This window comes from Vitis riparia, chromosome 18 (genome assembly GCF_004353265.1).
Source record: "Vitis riparia cultivar Riparia Gloire de Montpellier isolate 1030 chromosome 18, EGFV_Vit.rip_1.0, whole genome shotgun sequence".
In the NCBI taxonomy this organism is placed as follows: Eukaryota; Viridiplantae; Streptophyta; class Magnoliopsida; order Vitales; family Vitaceae; genus Vitis; species Vitis riparia.
The window spans coordinates 22,042,427-22,063,248 of record NC_048448.1 but is presented as its reverse complement, the minus strand read 5'-3'; the positions used below and the strand labels follow the sequence as shown (position 1 = coordinate 22,063,248).

At 37.8% G+C, this 20,822-nt stretch overlaps 2 protein-coding genes across 3 annotated transcripts in view; both read right to left on the bottom strand.

Annotated features, from left to right (window-relative positions):
• LOC117905343 (uncharacterized aarF domain-containing protein kinase At1g71810, chloroplastic) overlaps positions 1–14,708 on the bottom strand; it is an 80,366-nt gene extending 65,658 nt beyond the window's left edge. The window contains exons 1-2 of one of the 2 annotated variants that reach the window (XR_004649726.1): positions 14,137–14,708; positions 13,012–13,056 (exon numbers count right to left, since the gene is read on the bottom strand). Coding sequence is in view for 1 of the 2 variants with exons in the window: in XM_034818250.1 (XP_034674141.1) it covers positions 13,012–13,056; positions 14,137–14,511 (420 nt within the window). In the remaining variant the exon portion in view is untranslated. The remainder of the gene's footprint in view (positions 1–13,011; positions 13,057–14,136) is intronic. The other variant, XM_034818250.1, reaches the window with a different exon arrangement.
• A 293-nt stretch (positions 14,709–15,001) lies between these two features.
• LOC117905543 (18.1 kDa class I heat shock protein-like) lies at positions 15,002–16,179 on the bottom strand. The gene is made up of 3 exons (XM_034818442.1): positions 15,972–16,179; positions 15,449–15,781; positions 15,002–15,096 (listed from the first exon to the last, which is right to left on the bottom strand). The coding sequence occupies exons 1-2, from the start codon at positions 16,177–16,179 to the stop codon at positions 15,516–15,518; spliced, it is 474 nt and encodes a 157-aa protein (XP_034674333.1). The 3' UTR covers positions 15,002–15,096; positions 15,449–15,515.
• Between the last annotated feature and the right edge of the window lie 4,643 nt (positions 16,180–20,822).

Genomic DNA, 20,822 nt, shown 5'->3' with positions numbered 1-20,822 from the left:
CCCATATATAGGTGTAAAATCCTGAGGTTGATCTTCGGTCAATTATGGAATCAGCCTAATCTGAATCTGAAAAAATTTCAATGTTTCTCTTTTGTGTTCTTTTGAAATAAAGTCCCTTTCCTGGAGTTATTTTGAAATATCTTGGAAAATGATACAAAGCTTTCATATGTTCTTTGGTTGGATTGTTCATGAAATTAACCAACCATGCTGAAAAACCAATGTCTGGTCTTGTGTGTGAGAGAGAGATGAGTTTCCCCACAAGTCTTTGATATCTCCCTTTATCCACTAAAGCACTTCCTTTAACTGTTCCTAGTTTAGTAGTGTAGTTCATAGGTGTGTTTGTAGGTTTACAACCAAGCATCCTAGTCTCCTTTAGCAAGTCTAAGACATACTTATGTTGGGAGACTGCAATACCCATTTTTTATCCAACAATTTCCATCTTAGGAAAATATTTATGATTCCCTAGGTCTTTAATTTCAAACCCATGGGCAAGAAAACTCTTAAGCTTGCATATTTCTTCTACATGATCTTCAGTTAGGATAATATCATCCACATAAACAATGATAATGGAAATTCTTCCCTCAACATTAAGTTTTACGAATAGAGTGTGGTCAGACTAACACTGAGAGTAACCAAATCTCTTTACGGCCTTGGTGAAACGATCAAACCAAGCTCGAAGAGATTGCTTGAGACCATATAGGGATTTTTTTAGTTTGCAACCTTTGCTAATGTTTGCCTCAATCTCAAGACCTAAAGGAATTTCCATATATACTTCTTCTTCTTCTAAGTCACCATTGAAGAAGACATTCTTGATGTCCAGTTAATGAAGAGGCAAATCTCAGTTAATGGCTAACGACAATAGAACAAGAATTGTGTTTAATTTGGAAACTAGAGCAAAGGTTTATTGGTAGCCAATTTTGTACGACCATATAAATCCCTTAGCAACTAGTCTAGCTTTGTACCTACCAACACTCCCATCTACTTTGTACTTGACTATGAAGATCCACTTACTCCCGACTGGATTCTTTTCTTTCGAAAGTTTAGCAAACTCCCATGTCCCATTCTTTTCAAGAGCTCGGATCTCTTCCTCAATCAATGTCTTCCATTCAAGTATATGTAAAGCTTCTTGGATATTATTGGGAATCCGAATATCCATAAGATTGGTAACAAAAGCCCGATTTTTTGGTCACAAACTCTTATAGGAGATGAAGTTATAAATCGGATGATTTGTGCAAGATCTTACTCCTTTCCTTTTGGCAATTGGCAAATTGAGCTCATCATTTTCTAACTCATTAAGATAAGAATCAATGTTACTTAAGTGTGTCCCTTTTGGGACTGAATTTGGTTCAATTTCATGTACTAGTTCGCAATGTGTTCATTGCTCTATATCTTCTTGAGACTTCTTCTTTTTCCTTGAGTAGACAATGAACTCACTACTATTGACAGTCTGAGATTGGTTTGGATGAGGAGGAGTACTTGGCTCGATGTCTACAAATTCAGTAGTTTGGAGTGAGAGACTTGAAGTAGGAGAAATAGGGTTGGAGTTGTGAGCAATAACAAACTCAATGTTTGAGGTTCGGTTATGTTCCTAAAATTGGTATTCCCAAATTCTATTCTCTCCCCGAATATCGGTTTTGGAGTAATAGGATTGATTTTTGTTGAAATTTGGCATTCAAAGTTAGGGTTTTAATTTAGGAAAGTATTTTAGGAATAAAAAAGGAGAGATCATTTAGGATGATTCAGTTTCCTAATTTTAGGAGAGAATCAAGCTAGATTGATATTTTCTTATTCAGTCTTTTGTGTATATATATGTGTATGGTATGTACCTAAAGTATCAATAAACGAATTCAGAAATTCTTCATGGTTTCAGAGCCAGTTTTCTGAAACCCTAATTCCTTCTGGCCACCTCTTATTCAGGCCATCATTCATTCCGGCCAAATCTCTCTGACCATCTCTCAATCCGGTCATCTCTCTCTCTGGCCATCTTTCATTCCGATCATCAATCCCTGTTCTCAGAGCCAAGGGAGAAAACGCTTTCCGGTCGGTCGAATTGTCGTCAGAAAACATTCACCGCCGGCGACTTTTCCAGCGACGATTTTTTTCACACCACAAGGAGCGCCTGGAGGAGATCTCCAACTTTTCCCAAAGCACCGGAGCCAGAAAACCATCCACGCGCCGCCCACGCGCGTTTTTCCGGCCGGCGACTGCATCTCACGCGCCGACGCGTGAGGGCGCGTGCGCCACTTTCCGGCGACGCGCTTCCTACTCCAGGCTCGCCTGACGCCGACCAGCCACCCTTCGTACCTGTTTTTGCCATCCGAGCCCTGCACGGGCCTCTTTTGGGGTTCTTTTGCCTCCGCGGGCCCTCCGATCAGTTTTTCCGACGTCCTCCGGCTATTTTTTCTCAACTCCAATCCCTGCACGTGCCTTGGGAAGTGTTCTTCTACCTTTCCGGTTCATGACAAAATACGGAATGGCATCATCACAAGTATCCAGCGTCACGTCACCAGAATCAGGGGGCAGATCTGAAATTCCAAACCTTGGTGGCAGTGATTCCTCTCCTATTCTCATCACAGTACACAAATTAAATGGCCATAACTATTTACAGTGGTCACAATCTGTGTTGCTGTTCATTTGCGGTAAAGGAAAGGATGAGTACCTCACTGGAGAAGCAGTCATGCCAGAAACTACAGAACCGGGTTTCAGGAAGTGGAAGATTGAAAACAGCATGATTATGTCATGGCTTATCAATTCCATGAACAATGACATAGGTGAAAATTTCTTGTTGTTTAGGACTGCAAAGGACATATGGGATGCAGCCAAAGAAACTTACTCAAGTTTTGAAAATACTTCAGAACTTTTTCAGGTTGAATCAGCCCTACATGACTTCCGCCAAGGAGAGCAGACGGTTACTCAGTATTACAACACACTCACAAGGTATTGGCAACACCTTGACTTATTCGAGACTCACTCATGGAAATGTTTTGATGATGCAGCAACATACAGGAAAATTGTGGAACAAAAGAGACTGTTCAAGTTTTTCCTAGGACTAAACAGGGAATTGGATGATGTTAGAGGTCGAATCATGGGCATTAAACCCCTGCCAAGTCTCAGGGAGGTTTTTTCAGAGGTTAGGCGTGAAGAAAGTAGAAAGAAAGTGATGATGGGATCCAAAGAGCAACCTGCCCCAACATTGGATGCCTCTACCCTTACTGCTCAGTCATTGAATAGTAGTGGTGGAGATCGTCAGAAACGGGATAGGCCTTGGTGTGATTATTGTAAGAAACCAGACCATTATAAGGAGACTTGCTGGAAGCTTCATGGCAAACCGACTTATTGGAAACCAAAGCCACGGTTTGACAGAGATGGCAAAGCACACGTGGCTGCCAACTCTGAGAGCACATCTGTTCCCGAGCCGAGTCCATTCAACAAAGAGCAGATGGAGATGCTACAGAAACTATTAAGCCAAGTTGGCAGTGGCAGTACTACCAGTGTAGCCTTCACTGCTAATCGAGGAGGAATGAAGCCGTGGATAGTGGACACAGGTGTTTCTGATCACATGACAGGAGATGTTGCCATTCTTCAAAATTACAAGCCAAGTAATGGTCATTCATCCGTCCATATTGCTGATGGTTCAAAGTCAAAAATTGCCGGGACAGGTTCTATCAAACTTACTAAAGACTTATATCTTGACTCTGTCCTCCATGTTCCAAACTTGGATTGTAATCTTTTGTCCATTAGCAAACTGGCCCGTGATCTCCAATGTGTTACTAAATTTTATCCAAACTCGTGTGTTTTTCAGGACTTGAAATCGGGGAAGATGATTGGCAGTGCTGAACTGTGTTTCGGGCTCTACCTCCTCTCATGTGGCCAATTCTCAAACCAAGTCTCTCAAGCAAGTTGCGTACAGTCTCAGAGTATGTTAGAGTCTTTCAATTATGTGTCAAATTCTAAGGTCAATAAAGATAGTGAGATTATAATGTTACACTATCGCCTTGGTCATCCTAGCTTTGTTTACCTTGCAAAATTGTTTCCCAGATTATTTATCAATAAAAATCCAGCATCTTATCACTGTGAAATTTGTCAGTTTGCAAAGCATACTCGAACAGTATATCCTCAAATCCCATACAAACCTTCGACTGTTTTCTCTCTAATACATAGTGATGTGTGGGGTCCCTCTCGGATAAAAAATATTTCTGGCACTCGATGGTTTGTGACATTCGTTGATGATCATACACGGGTAACATGGGTTTTCCTTATGAAAGAAAAGTCAGAGGTCGGGCACATTTTTCAAACCTTCAATCCTATGGTTCAAAATCAATTCAATTCCAAAATTCAAGTCCTCAAGTCAGATAATGCAAAGGAATACTTTACTAGTAGTCTCAGTACTTATCTTCAAAATCACAGCATTATCCACATAAGTTCTTGCGTTGACACCCCACAACAAAATGGGGTGGCTGAACGCAAGAATAGACATCTCTGGGAGGTTGCCCGGTGCCTTATGTTTTCCTCTAATATTCCAAACTATTTCTGGGGGGAAGCTATTCTCACAGCTACCTATTTGATTAACCGTATGCCATCCAGAGTGCTTACCTTTCAATCCCCACGTCAACTTTTCTTAAAACAATTTCCTCACACCCGTGCAGCTTCTTCTGATTTACCACTCAAAGTATTTGGTTGCACGACATTCGTTCATGTGTATCCTCAAAATCGTAGCAAATTTGCTCCTCGAGCCAATAAGTGCATTTTCCTAGGGTATTCTCCAACCCAAAAAGGGTACAAATGTTATTCTCCAACCAACAAAAGATTTTACACCACCATGGACGTCTCTTTCTTTGAACATGTCTTCTTCTATTCCAAATCTCATGTTTAGGGGGAGAGCATGAATGAACATCAAGTTTGGGAGTCTCTTCTTGAGGGTGTACCTTCTTTTCACTCAGAGTCACCAAATCCTTCCCAATTCGCGCCCACTGAGTTGTCCACACCCATGCCATCATCAGTCCAGCCAGCCCAGCACACAAATGTTCCTTCTCCTGTGACCATCCAGTCTCCCATGCCTATTCAACCTATAGCCCCACAACTTGCTAATGATAACTTACAAGTTTACATCAGGAGGAGGAAAAGACAGGAATTAGAGCACGGATCACAATCAACATGTGGCCAATATATTGACTCCAATTCAAGTCTTCCTGAAGAGAACATAGGTGAGGATAGGGTTGGAGAGGTGTTAATTCCCAGCATTGATGATTCTACTCTGCCGATTGCATTGAGGAAGGGTGTTAGGAGATGTACAGATCATCCAATTGGGAATTATGTTACATATGAAGGGCTATCACCATCTTACAGAGCATTTGCTACTTCTCTTGATGATACTCAGGTTCCCAACACAATACAAGAGGCATTCAAAATGTCAGAATGGAAGAAGGCAGTACAAGATGAGATTGATGCACTTGAGAAGAATGGGACGTGGACTATCACAGATTTGCCGGTTGGGAAGAGGCCCGTGGGGTGCAAGTGGATTTTCACCATAAAATACAAAGCAGATGGATCAGTCGAGAGATTCAAGGCTCGTTTGGTAGCTAGAGGGTTTACACAATCCTATGGGATAGACTATCAGGAGACTTTTGCTCCTGTTGCAAAACTGAACACTATCAAGATTCTTCTCTCATTGGCTGTCAATCAAGATTGGTGCTTGCAACAACTGGACATAAAAAATGCGTTTCTAAATGGTGACCTAGAAGAGGAAGTCTACATGGAAATACCACCTGGTTTCGAAGGAAGTATGGCAAAGAATCAGGTTTGCAAACTCCAAAAATCCTTGTACGGCCTTAAACAATCTCCCCGAGCCTGGTTTGATAGATTCACAAAAGCAGTCCTGAAGCTGGGCTACAAACAAGGTCAGGCTGATCATACTCTATTTGTCAAGAAGTCTCATGCCGGGAAAATGGCCATATTGATAGTCTATGTTGATGATATTATTCTATCTGGGAATGATATGGAGGAATTACAGAATTTGAAGAAGTATTTGTCAGAAGAGTTTGAAGTTAAAGACCTTGGAAATTTGAAATATTTCCTTGGTATGGAAGTGGCTAGATCAAGGAAGGGAATTGTAGTCTCTCAAAGAAAATACATACTCAATCTTCTTAGGAGACCGGTATGCTTGGATGCAAACCAATTGATACTCCTATGGATAATCAGAAGAAACTTGGTATCGAGAAAGAAAGTACACCAGTAGACAGGGGGAGATATCAGCGGCTCGTCGGGCGCTTGATTTATCTCTCACACACTCGGCCAGATATTGGCTTTGCAGTGAGTGCTGTAAGTCAATTCATGCACAGCCCCACTGAGGAACACATGGAAGCAGTCTACAGGATTCTTAGATATTTAAAAATGACACCAGGGAAAGGTCTATTCTTCAGAAAGACAGAGAACCGTGATACTGAAGTATAGTCAGATGCGCATTGGGCAGGAAACATCATTGACAAGCGGTCCACTTCTGGATATTGTTCTTTTGTCTGGGGAAATCTTGTTACCTGGAGGAGTAAGAAGCAATCAGTTGTAGCCAGAAGTAGTGCAGAAGCTGAGTACAGAGCTCTTGCACAAGGAATCTGTGAAGGGATTTGGATAAAAAGGGTTCTGAGTGAACTGGGACAAACGAGTTCATCTCCAATTCTGATGATGTGTGATAATCAGGCAGCTATAAGCATAGCAAAGAACCCCGTGCATCATGACAGGACCAAGCACGTTGAGATTGACAGACACTTCATCACAGAGAAGGTGACTAGTGAGACGGTTAAATTGAACTATGTTCCTACCAAGCACCAAACTGCAGACATCCTCACCAAAGCTTTACCTAGGCCTAACTTCGAAGACTTAACTTGCAAGCTGGGATTATATGATATATATTCTCCAGCTTGAGGGGGAGTGTTGAAATTTGACATTCAAAGTTAGGGTTTTAATTTAGGAAAGTATTTTAAGAATAAAAAAGGAGAGATCATTTAAGATGATTCAGTTTCCTAATTTTAGGAGAGAATCAAGCTAGATTGATATTTTCTTATTCAGTCTTTTGTGTATATATATGTGTATGGTGTGTACCTAAAGTATCAATAAAGGAATTCAGAAATTCTTCAATTTTCAAAGAATGTCACATGCATAGAGGTGTAGAACCTTTTTGTGATGGGAGAGTAACACTTATAACCCTTCTAGCTTGGAGAGTATCCTAGGAAAATACACTTAGTGGCCCTAGGATCAAGCTTACTTCAATGTTGTTAAGGATTGTGAACAAAGGCTGAGTAACCAAATACCTTCAATGGAAATGAGGAAATGAGCCAAGTCCTAGGGCATGATTTGAGAAAGACTTTGCATAGTGTTTGGAAACTCAAGGCATAAGAAGACATTCTATTAATGAGATAGGTTGTAGTAAGTACAACTTCTCCCCAAAAATTCTTCAGGACATGGGAGGAGAGCATAGTATCATGGACTTAGTCTTTTCCTAAGCTCGTGCGACACTTAGACAAGTCAAGACACTTGATATTGTTAAGTCAACCTTACTCCCAATGTTTAGCTTGCTAGGCTAAGATGCTCACGACTCAAAAGCTTTAGAAGGCGTAGTAGGCAACACTTAAAGAATGAAAGCTTTTATTGCTCAAAGGAAGCTTTATAAGTGCTTTTGGGGACTCACTTACTTGGTTGGTTAGGTTCTTGGGTGGTGCCTTGGCTAAATGAGGCCCTCACCTATTTATAGGCACCAATGGAACTCTCTAGAACCTTAGAGGGTTCCTTACAAATCAAGAAGATTGTAGAACACTTTACATAATTCTATGTACAAACCTATGTACAAGAATATACAAGAGATTCCTAAAATTCTCTAGAAAGTCTTGGACTCTTCTCATGCCTTCCACCATAGTGTAGAGGTGTGGATTTCTCTAAGCTTTTGTAGAACCTTCCACACTCTTCCCACTAATGGCTCTTCCCATTAATGGCTAAGTGTAGGAGTTTCCAGAAGCTTCCTGGGCTCTATATAAGTCCATGGGGAGGGTCATTTAAAGTATCCTTTTACACTCTCCCCCACCTATGTCGTCGACGTCCCCGTCGTTGCCTCTTCTTGAAACCTCTCAATGTGCTTCCAGAACCTTCTCAAGGCATCCGCATGTTCCCAGCTTATCTGCCTCTTAGGTAGTTCTTTCCATCGGACTAGATACTCTATCACAGAAGGGACCCCTTGTCTCCTTGTGACCCGTTCAGCCAGGATATTTTTCACCTTCTTTTCCCGTGAGGCTTTGGATGGATGCAGATACCTGCACTTTCGATGCTTGGAGTGTTGCTTCCTCTTACCCATTGAGTTCACCTTTTCCTTGGTGACCTTGTCCATGTGTGTGCGGGCTACCTCAGCTCGCTCCCTTTTTGCCTCATTTACTTGCACCCCTGATACCTGATAGTAAGGAGGTCTTAGGCGTACTAGGCTTTGGGTTGACTTGGAGGGCACCTAGCAGCTACATTGAGCTCATATGTGCTTCGTGTTCCTACTCCCTCTCCTCGATCATGGCACTGAGTGTCTTCCTCTTTGGACAATCTCGTGCCCAATGTGGACCATCACACAGGAAGCATTTGATTTTAGGCGTAAACTCCTTCCTTTCCGCCTTACCCCATTCTTCCCAAACGTTAGGCGTCTTGCCTGATCCCATTCTAGAAGCATTGTAATCCCTTGAAACCTTGTTTCCCCCACTCATGGCGTAGCTATCTTCCAAAGACTCAACCTCGGAGGAGTCTCCCCTCCTGTAATATGTTAAAGACTTTGCTATTGCCATAGCAGTGGCTAAGTCTTGAACACCTCGGCGCCTTAATTCCTGCTCAGCACACCCTTACAAGTTATCCATGAAGTTGAATAGCAACTCCTCCTCGGTCATGTTAGGAATCTCAAGCATGAGCGAAGAGAATTCCTTGACATAGTCGCATATCGAGCCTATGTGCTTGAGACGCCTCATGTTTTTCCTAGCTAGGTAAGCCACGTCCTTGGGGTAGAACTACCTCTTGATCTCCTTTTTGAAGTCTTCCCACGTCTCTATGGTGCAAATGCCTTTCTCCATATCGGCAAGCCTCCGACGCCACCATAGAGTAGCTGTGTCGGTAAGGTAGAGGGTTGCAGTTCTTACCTTATCCGCCTCATCAGTCAGTGTGATAGCCTCGAAGTATCGCTCCATATGCCATAAGAAGTTGTCCAACTCCTTGGCATCCCGCTTGCCACTAAACCCTTGTGGCTTCGACACCTCCACCCTAGATGCCTCCTATGTGGCCATGACCCATGCCGACACAGCAGCCCTGTAGATGGCCAACTCCTGCCTAACCTCTTGGTCTCGAGACTCCATTCTAGTGGCCAAGGTCTCTATCCTTGACTCCATGCTAGCAAGCATGCTCAAGACCTTTTCTTGGAAGGACACAAACTCCTCGTGTGACAGTTGAACCTATGAGACTAGCACCCCCTCACGAATATCTTCGATCTACTCCCTTAGATCCTCTAAACCCTTCTCCATGCCTTGCACGATCAAGTCTAACCCCTCTCAAGTGTCCACCATGGCTAGCTCCACCTTAGCTAACCTTGCCTCCATGTTGGCAACAGCATCATAAGATTTATCCTTCTTACCCCTGCCCCGTGCAGTAGGCTCGGTCTCCCTCCTATGGGTTTGCTTGCTAATCTCCTCCACATTAGGATCCGACATGCTTCCTTTACTATACCGGCTTCGTAGTCGCGCTCTGATACCACTTGTCACGGACTTAGTCTTTTCCTAAGCTCGTGCGACACTTAGACAAGTCAAGACACTTGATCTTGCTAAGTCAGCCTTACTCCCAATGCTTAGCTTGTTAGGCTAAGATGCTCACGACTCGGAAGCTTTAGAAGACATAGTAGGCGACACTTAAAGAATGGAAGCTTTTATTGCTCAAAGAAAGCTTTACAAGTGCTTTTGGGGACTCACTTGCTTGGTTGGTTAGGTTCTTGGGTGGTGCCTTGGCCAAATGAGGCCCTCGCCTATTTATAGGCACCAATGGAACTCTCTGGAACCTTGGAGGGTTCCTTACAAATCAAGAAGATTGTAGAACACCCTACATAATTTTATGTACAAACAAGAGATTCCTAGAATTCTCTAGAAAGCCTTGGACTCCTCTCATGTCTTCCACCATAGTGTAGAGATGTGTGGATTTCTCTAAGCTTTTGTAAAACCTTCCACACTCTTCCCACTAATGGCTAAGTGTAGGAGTTTCCAAAAGCTTCTTGGGCTCTATATAAGCCCATGGGGAGGGTCATTTGAAGCATCCTTTGACAATAGGGACCCTTGCAACTTCTAACAAATGTCTATTCTTCCTCTAGGCTATCTCATTTTGCTGAGGAATATCAATGCAAGAACTTTGATGAACTATACCTTCTTTTAATAAAACTTCCCCAAGGATAAAATTGAAATAATCATTTGCATTGTTAGTTTTCAATACTTGCATTTTGGCATGGAATTTAGTTTGGATCATGTTATAAAATTTTTTGAAGATTGACCCACTTCTAATTTTTGTTTCATTAGTAATATCTAAGAAATTCTAGTATGATCATCAACAAAGGACACAAAATCATCTAGTTTCAATTATGTTCTTTATCTTAGATAATCTCTAAGCATCACTATGTATCATAGAAAAAGGATGAGATGGTTTGTATGGTTGAATTGGATAAGGCTTGCCAACATGCCTGGATAATAATTAACAAATTTCACACTAAAAACTAACTAAATTAGGATGTACTAGACGATAATGTCATAACATAACATTACTATCTTTATTAAAACTAAAGACAGAAAAAGACCCTTTTTCACCAACTGTCGATTGAGGTTGTCTTTTAATATAATCAGTCACTTCAAAGATATAGAGTCTTAAACACACCTCAACATTGCCAATCGTCTTCCCTGAATTCAAATCCTAATAAACACAATGGTTTGGGAAAAATTTAGTAACACAGTTCTTTTCTTAAGTGAGTTTCCTAATGGGCAACAAATTGGAATCCAAGTTTGGAACTAAAAAAACAGAGTCAAGAGTTAGGTCCTTAGAGATGACAACAAAACTTGTACCAACCACCTTTGAGAGAGAACCATCAGCTATATGAACCATATAATCCTTAGAATCAGGTGTATAATTTGAAAATTTGTGGCATCTCCAGTCATGTGATCAGAAGCTCCTGAGTCAACAATCCAAGGACTCAACTTTTCCATTTTTCCTTTCAAGGTAGTAACAAAATTACCTTTTTGAGCTAAGGATCCAGGCCTAATGATGGAATTGGAGGAATTTACCACCTAGTAGGACTGGTTGAACATTTTTTGCAACAATTCCAATTGCTCTTTGCTGAACAGACTGGAATTAGAGTTGTCCTCTACGGTGACATGGTGTCCTGAATTTTCTCTATCATTTTGAGGATGTGACGACTTCCAATCCTCTGGTTTCCCATGGATTTTCCAGCATGTGTCTTTGGTATGACCTGGTTTTTGGCAGTGATTACACCAAGGTCTTCCTTTTCTTAGTCAATTGTCGTTAGAAGGATTGGGAGGACCTTGAGCCACAAGGGCTGAACCCTCGGTGACAGGTTGATTGGTTTGTGACCCCAACATGACTTTCTCTCTACTTTCTTCTCGGTGCACTTCTGATGTAACTTCTCGGATGTTAGGTAAAGGTTTAATTCCCAATATTCTACCTCGAACTACATCTAGATTTTTGTTCCGTTCTAATAAAAATTTGTAGATTAGTTTCTTCTCAACAATCTTTTTGTATTTGATTGCATCCATTGGGCAGTCCCATTTGGTGGTTTCAAACATGTCCAGTTGTTACCAATAACGAGTTAAAAAACTGAAATAGAGTGACAAACAACTCACCTTGGCGTAAATCATTGAGGATCCCTTTTATCTCAAATGTCTCTGTTGTGTCTTTTGTATTGAAATAAGTCTCCTTTGTTGCCTCCCAAATTTCTTGTGTCATTTCATGGAGTATGAAATTCTCTCCTATATCATTGTTCATCAAGTTAATTAACCAAGACATAACCATATTATTCTCAGTCTTTCATCCTTGGAATTTCAGTTCTTCTTTCGTAGGTCAAGGCATTGCATCGGTAAGGTAGCCATCCTTCCCTTTACCACATATGAACATCATGACTGCATAGGACCATTGAAGATAATTTTGCCCATTTAGTTTGTGTCCAATAATGAGAAGAGCAACACCATCTAATCCTCCATTGTTGCTTGGAATAGGAGCTTCTTCAGTGGAGGTGACTTATGAGATTGAGGAGTCCTTGGTGGCCATTCCGTATTTGATCATGGACGGATTGAATGGTTCAGAATTAGCTTTGATACCATGAAGAAATTTGAGGAAGAAAAAGAAACTTTTTATTTTTCTCACACTATTCAAACTTATTATTGCATCGATATGTACACCTGAATGATTGAGGTCATCTACCCTAAAAAAGAAATCTAATCCTTGATTTTAGAGGAAGCCTCTCATAAAATCAGGAAATAAAATTAGAAGCGGAAACAACTATATGCGATACAGATGGCGGTACAGCTATGCGGTACAGCTGTGCATACAGCTGTACCTTCAGGATTTCCACAGTTACAACTAGTTTTGAGAGCTCCATATAGTCATTCAGCCTAAATAAGAAAATATTGACCCACAAGAAAGAGGACCAAAGTTAAATGATCCTAATGTGAATGCATGTCTTATTCAAAAAACACTACCAGAAGACATGTGGATTAAGAGGCACTAACGAAGTTTAAAATACCTTAAAATATAATCCAATCACATTGATCCAGGTTCAAAAAAGTTCACAGAAACATACTCCAGAGAACCCGCAGGTGAATGCACACAAAATTTAAAAATAAAAAGAAAAGGGAACTTCATAAGAACAATAATGAAAATATGTACAGATATATAAAAATAAATAAATAAATCCAAAAAATGTTTGAAAACACATTAAGATCGAGAAGAAAGACATACAGGGCCTAGTTCTACCAATATCTTCCGAAGCTCTGCAGCTCTAACCTGCAAGCAAGCAAAAAGAAGTTATGCATGCCTCCATACGACACAACAAACTGACTCATCTTCTAATCAGAAGCATTATGTTAAGGATCCAATCTCAATTTATTTGCACATAGAGAAAAAGAGACAGAATTAAAAAGGGAACCAAAAAGAATGGGCAGTCAAAAAACAAACTGGATACAAAAACAATGGTCTAAGTGTCACTGCAAACAGAACAAATTCCAAACAGCCAAATGGCTTATTCTCAGAAAAAAGAGTGCAAATGGGAAATTTTGTCACACTAAAAAAGAAAAGAAAAGAGAGAAAGAACTGAAAAAAGAAGATGGGAAAAGAGATAATAATTGGGATCAAAATCAAGTCATAGAACAACCATGCTCCGGAGCTACTTACCAGCAGCCAATGGCCTTGAGACTTAGCCAAAAATATAAAAATGTAAGTAAAACAATTGTATGCCACTGGGGAAAAATGTAGGCTAGTTATTGATCATTGTCAGGTTTTGCAAGGAATTATTGAAATTAATAAACTATACCAAATACAATATGAAATTATTTACACCATAAATGGACCAACTGAAATGCAAAAACAAGTCAAGTCTTTAATTACATGGTTAATTCAAGGAAATATACATATTTGAGAAGAGAATATGTAAGTTGTGGATTTCGAGCATCACCAATAGAAACATAGGAAATGTTGTCTTTAATTCATGGTTAATTCACAACCCCATAAACCTCACTGGGACTCTGTAGATCTTTTTTCACTTTCCAATATTTACAGATTCTAGCCATAAAATCTCTGCAACATAATACTACTTGTAATATAAGAATCAGTTTCAATTTCAGGTGCCAATAAGCAATATTTAAACTTTGTAAATAATAATTCCCTGATTCTCCCTCCTTTAATTTGATTAAAAAGACAGAAAATAATGATAATAATTCGCTTATTCTTCTTACTATGCTTTGATTAAAAGGACAGAAAATTTAAAATTATTCTAATTTTTACTATTTTTTTTTCCAATTTCCATTAAAACTAAGACAAAAACTCCTCATTTTTGCGTTAATTTAAACTTTTCCATTTTCATTTTACCTCGAACATCTGGTCGGAGCGCTCCATGAGACCATCGATGTAGCGAAGCCCTAGCCACTTCCCAAGCGTAGTAGCAATCTGGAACAGGCGGCGAATCAGAACCAAGGGTCTGTTCCGATAAATGGCTCCAATCCTAGACACGTCGTACTCTGTCAGCGAATCCGCCTCCGAAGAGCTGAGGTTAAAAAGGTAGCCGGAGTACTGGGTAAATGTGTCAACGTCGCCGGAAATGCCGCAAACCACCGTCCTCCTGAGACGCACCGGCAGAGGAACCTTGCGATTGAAGCCATTGAGCTGGATGGCGTAAGGCTTTCCCTTAGACAATTTGGAGGCCGAAAGCGGCAGTGCCGGTGGTGCCGCCGGGAATAGAAGCATTCCTGAGCTTGCTGGCGAACAGCGTGAATTAGCGGCTGTCTTTTGTAAGATAATCCTAATCGCCCCTGCTTCTCTCTTCGTAACGTGGGGTGCCTTTATCTTTTATCCAATTTTTTCCGCACAAAATTTCTGCTGCTGCCACATGGCATCCTTTCTTTCCGTTTACGGAAACTCGTTTCGACCATGTTACATGTGCTCGCCTCGGACCACTAAATTTAATTTTTCTGACACTAATAAAAAAAATAAAAATAACAAATGCTACATTTATATCTCTAATAATCTAGACCTAGAGGCATGATATTTGGGTGGTGTCATGGGATTTGCATGTGGAAGGCGTGAGCCTTTACCGTTAGGTGTTAGGTAAGAGTAGAGTTTACATGTAAAATGCATGAACCAACTTTAAATATGATTTTGTTAAATTCCCAAACCAAGAAGGACTACAAATAACTATTAAGTGAAATGAATATTTCTGAAAGGGAACTAAGGGAAGAAGATTGTTATAGAAACGTCCAAGATAACTATCCTTTTCTTATTTATCTTACAACGCAACACCACACATAATCCTCCACAGTATTTACACGTAACCTCTTCAAATTGATGAATGATAGTTTTTCATTCATACTTTCAAATTGATGAATGATAGTTTTTCATTCATACTTTCTTTCGTTCATGTACAAAGTATATATAGAGAGTAATCACCATTCTAAGAATGGGAAAGGATGATACAAGGAAAGAATAATATAAGGAAATAACAACTAATATCCTAATATCTCAACTTTCCTAATATCTCAATATTCCTAATATCTCAATATTTCTAATATTTCAATATTCATAATATCTCAACTTTTCTAATATCTAAATATTCCTAATATCTCAACACTAAATGATATAAGGAAAGAATGATATAAGGAAAGCATTCATAATATCTCAACATAACCCACGAAGCTGACTCAGCTACATTTATACAACTCAGAGCACGTCACAGATAAAGCTTGAGGTTAGAGTTAGGCCACATGTATCGTCCTTACGCCGCTTGGACTCTCAGTTTTCTTAGGCACAGTGACGGTCAAAACTCCATCCTTTAGCGCAGAACTGATCCTGTCCGTGATTGCATTTTCCGGCAACCTGAACCTCCTCAAGAAACTGCCTCTTTGCCTCTCCACACGGTGCCATTGGTCGTCCACTTCCTCTTTTTCCTTGGTCTTCTCACCGCTGATCTTTAGGATGTTGTTGTCCTCCACTTGCACCTTCAGCTCCTCTCTCCTTACCCCTGCCAGTCAACAAGGCGTGTAAATGAGACAGTAGGCACCTTACTGTGTTGCAGCTGGAGGATATTTGGGCGCATAGCCCTACAGTACAGCCTATTGCTATCTCTTCTTTGTCTTTCATTTATTTCCGTTATAGAAAGCATGGAAAACATGTTGCAGGAAGCAAAAGCGGAAGGGAAGAAATTAACAAACCAGGAAGATCAGCGCGGAAGACGTGAGCGTTATCGGTCTCACGCCAGTCGACGTGAGCATGAGCGAGAGCAGACACATCGTCATCAGGGCCACGGCCCCTGCTCTTTTCAACCCCAAACCCAAAATCAAAAGGGTCCCAGACATCTGATGGTGACAGGGGGTTCCAAGAGTTGTACCCTCCTCCCCGCCAAACCCCCAACGAACTCATTGCACTTTAACTGCTCAGCCCTGCTGTTTTGATCTTATACAACCCAACCTCCTATCCATGTGGTCGCAACTTGCCATGTGTTCATGGTGACGTTGGGTGGCCATGACAAGTGTATTCCTGTCTGCCACGTAGCAACCAGGTGGATGAGGTTTGGGGACATTTGTCAATGTCTCTGTGCACCGCACCCTCGTGGATGTAGAGACATGTCAAGTTCGCAATCTGGGCCACTTCAATTTGCAGAAGTGTTTCCAATCATCTTCTAGATGAGGTTTTTCTCCTTTTATTTTTTTAAATGTTTTAATTAATTTATGGGTTTATAGATATTAGAATGATTAGTTTTGGATACAATATCCTTGTATTATTATTATTTCTTTTTTAATGAAATGAGACTATGAAGTAGAATACTTATAAATACGATTGAAAGATGAGTCATAATAATTTTTTAAATTAAATTTTCAAAAAATTAGACCCTCAAATAATTGATTCTACAAATATGTATTTTAACTAACCAATTTGATTTTGATTTTGATTTGTATTGTCACTTTCCAATTTCATTTCATTGTCATATTAAAAAATTAATCTATCTGCAATTAAGATTTGTTAAAGAAGATTGTGAATGGAGAAAGATGTCATGACAATTTTTATTTGAGTAGTAAATAAATAAGGTGTCATTCTCTTTAATATTGGAAAACATGCCTTAACAATACCAAAAACATGTTTCATGACATTTCTTAATCTTACATGACATTAGTTGAACATCTTTTCTTTTCCTACACCTTTATCACACCTACAAAAATTCCTCAACCAATAGCATATATTACGATATGTTACTATAAAACCTCGAGTATGTGTATGTTGCATCCAATAAATAATATTTTTCTAAAAAAATAAGAAGAAGAAGAATTGAGTTGATTATTATTATGAATAAATACAAATCTTATTAAATAAAATACAAATAAAATATTTACCTGATGGGAGCATTGAAAAATTATGTTGTGGGTTATGGATAGTTTCCATCAAAACTTTTGGATCATGAGTCATTCCTTCCCATCCAACAACAACATACCTAAATATCATATCAAAATCACAAACTGCTATAATATTCACTAAAGAAAACCTATTTTTCCCAATGAAAATTAATTTACTAATGAATTAGAATTTTGTAGCTAAAAATAATTTTTCCCGACGAAATTTCAAATGTTGTCACTAATACCAATTTTGTGAAATCTTTTCATGATGAATTTGAAATTTTCGTCACTAAAATATATAGTGGAAAAGTTAGTGCCCATTTTTTTTGCACGAACACTTTTGTAATGAAAATAAACTATTTACCGACGAAAAATATATATCACTAAATATATTTTTTGGTGACAAAAATAAATTTATCACTAAAAGTTACAATTTTTTGTTTATATTTATTGACAAAGGTTTTTTTTTTTGTTAGTGATAATATTATTTCCCGATGAATTGAAGAATTTCGTCACTAAATAGTATTATTAAATTGTTACATCAAATAATATTCATTAATAGTTAGATAATCTATTTAATAATTAATTATTATATTTTTAATCTTTATACAATAATAGTACTATTATGAAATAATATATTATTTCAAAAATTAATATTTTATAGTATGAGATTTATTTATATTATTGTATATAAATAATAATAAAAATAATTAAAGATATGTAAAATTAAATATTATAATGTAAGTATATTTGAATGCTTTGTTATGGAATAATATAAATATATATATTATTCTAGTAATTAATATTCATAATATGATATATTATTTTTATTATTTTATGTAAATAATAATGATAAAATAATAATAATATTTGAAGATATGCAATATTACATCTTCCCTTTTTCCCATTTTATCATATAGATTTAATCTTAGCCATTCACTACATATCCCTTTTTCCCATTCTAGGAGATTTCATCCTAGCCATTCATCTTGTATTCTCTTTTCCCATTTTTTGTTTCAAAACCCTAAAAGAGGTAAAGACAAAGAGCCTCTCCTCACACTTTCCCCCACACCTACCCCTTCTTTTTTTCCTCCCTCACGGTCTCTCCCATTTTCTTATCCCCAAACACCACTTTTCTCTTCATTTTATCTCATTTTCTCAACCCTAAACACCATTTTATCTCATTTTCTCAAACCCTAAACACCCATATCTCTCTATTTTCTCTCATTTCTTTCCTCTTTCTCTTACATTCTCTCTTATTCCCACATTTGTGTCCCCATTTCTTAATCTCAACATTTCTAACATATAGATCCATCCATGACAATCATCATGGATGCTCATCCTCGTCATAAATCCAACATCATGGCTAAGACTCCATCCATGGCACAACCGATAGCCACACTTCATAAATGCTCAAATCTTGCAATGTTAGTCTCGACGTCGGCCACCACATCTCCATCTCACTTTGTATGTCATTGTGATGTAAATAGATTTGAATGCAATTAGGTTTTTATTTTTTTTAGTTTTTTGGTTGATTATTATGTACTTGGGCATTGATGTATTGGGATTTTGATAAATTAGTTTTAATGGAAAGACTTTGTGATTTAATTAAATTTGTTTGGTTGGTACATTGGCTTACAAACTAGGTAATGTTTGGTTTTCTATGGATTAATTAAGCTTTATTTGGGCATATTTGAGATTGAATATGATTTTATTTTATGTATTAAGAATAGTTTTCAATGTTAATTTTATTCTACAAAATTTGGATATTATGTTTTGCGGACGAAATGAATTTGTCACAGTTAATTGTTAATGACTTTTGGGACAAATTATGTCAATTTTCAATGATAAACCTTTTTTACTTTTACCAATGAAATATTTCGTTGGCAAAAAGTTTGAGTGACAAATTTCGATTTTGTTGGAGAAAACTTTAGGCAACGAAATGAGATTTTTCGTTGGGATACTTTTAGCAACGAGAATAAGGTGACAAACATGATACGAAATATTTTTTGTCAAGAAATGTTTTTGCATACGAAATTCGTATTTTCAATGACAAAATACTTTGTCCCAAAAAGCTTATTTTCTTGTAATGATTCGAAAAAACATTCTTCTCTCCCATTACCTTAATATGGTACTTATTGATCAACAAGAATACATGCATAGATAAAAGCTTGTCAATTGCATCAACAACATCCTATATGGTAATAATTTTTAAAAATATAAATAATCATTTTTTATATGAGAAAAATACAAATATGATATGAATAATTACTAATAAAAAATAATATACCTTAAAAATTTATCTTAGTTGTCAATTAGAGATACCATTTGAACTATCATTGAATAATGGAGTAATCATTTCTTTTGAAAAAATCACCTTGGCCACAAAAACCTCATGGAAGTATTTGTGAATTGTTTTACCTAAATGTTGGAATCTATTCTTTATTAATTGATTTCAAAGATTATGACTAATAGACATTAAAAACATGGTCATTTTTATCTTCAACATTCAAAGGTTTACCATCGACAAGCCATCATTTTTCTCAAAACATGTGACATAGAGAAATAAGTCCATGTTTTTTCATCCGCATTAGATCTTAACATATGTTAGATGAACTATCTAAAAGCTCTCAAATGAAAAGTGAACCTATAAATGATGATGTAGAGACTCGTTCCTTATTAATAGATGAGTCACTTAATAATTGGAGAAATAATACTTTTTTTTTTTATAACTCTTGTCACTTCTAACTTTATATCTTCATCTTCACTTTGATGATGAACTTGAATTGTTTGAGTGATGTAAGGATTCTCCATAAGAATATCTATCATAAAAAAACAATATTTATGAAATAAAAGCATAACAATATAATCAAATAGTTACAACAATGTATAAGTAACAACTTCCATCATTACATTATGCTTCAATTACCATGAAAAACTAAAAACTTATATTACACTCATTTCACATCATCATAGTAGAGATAAACTAATATAGGAGTGAGTCTTCTCAATAAAATGTAGAGAAAAAGTCTTATAATTCAAAAAGTTTAAATGTATCAAATATCCAAAATAAGCAAATCAAATGTATCATAGTACAATCATCATATAGGCAATATATCATATGCATTCCACAAATCTAAAACAAATATTTAAAAAGTCATTTTCACAAGCTTTGAATCCATTCCATTCAATTTGGGTCACTTTCCATATCCACTCACACCACTCTATACTCTTTCTTCTTGTAAAATGCATTAATTGCTATATGATACAATGGATCCTCATAAGTCAAGAGTCTTCTCAAAATCTTCATGCATTTCTTCATTAAGGGTCCTTCAAAATTCTCCAACACATTCATTGTTTTATTCATTTCTTCTTAATTTTGCTCTTTCTTTCATTTCTTTTGTTTTTTTCTTAAAACCTTGTACTTCATCATTACTATTTCTTGATAAATTCTCATCTTCCTTTAAATTAATTAGAGTTTCACTAGCATAAACGTAGAATGTATTGATGATTCCTCGGCCCCAAAAGTTATCACTCCTTTAGAGCTTCAATTTTTATACCCAGTAGCTAACACTCCTCCAAACAATGCTTCTAATTCATCCACATTTGCTAATGGTTTAAAAGGAAATTGTTTAGCTTATGGATATTTCTATTTTACAAGATAAACAACAAATT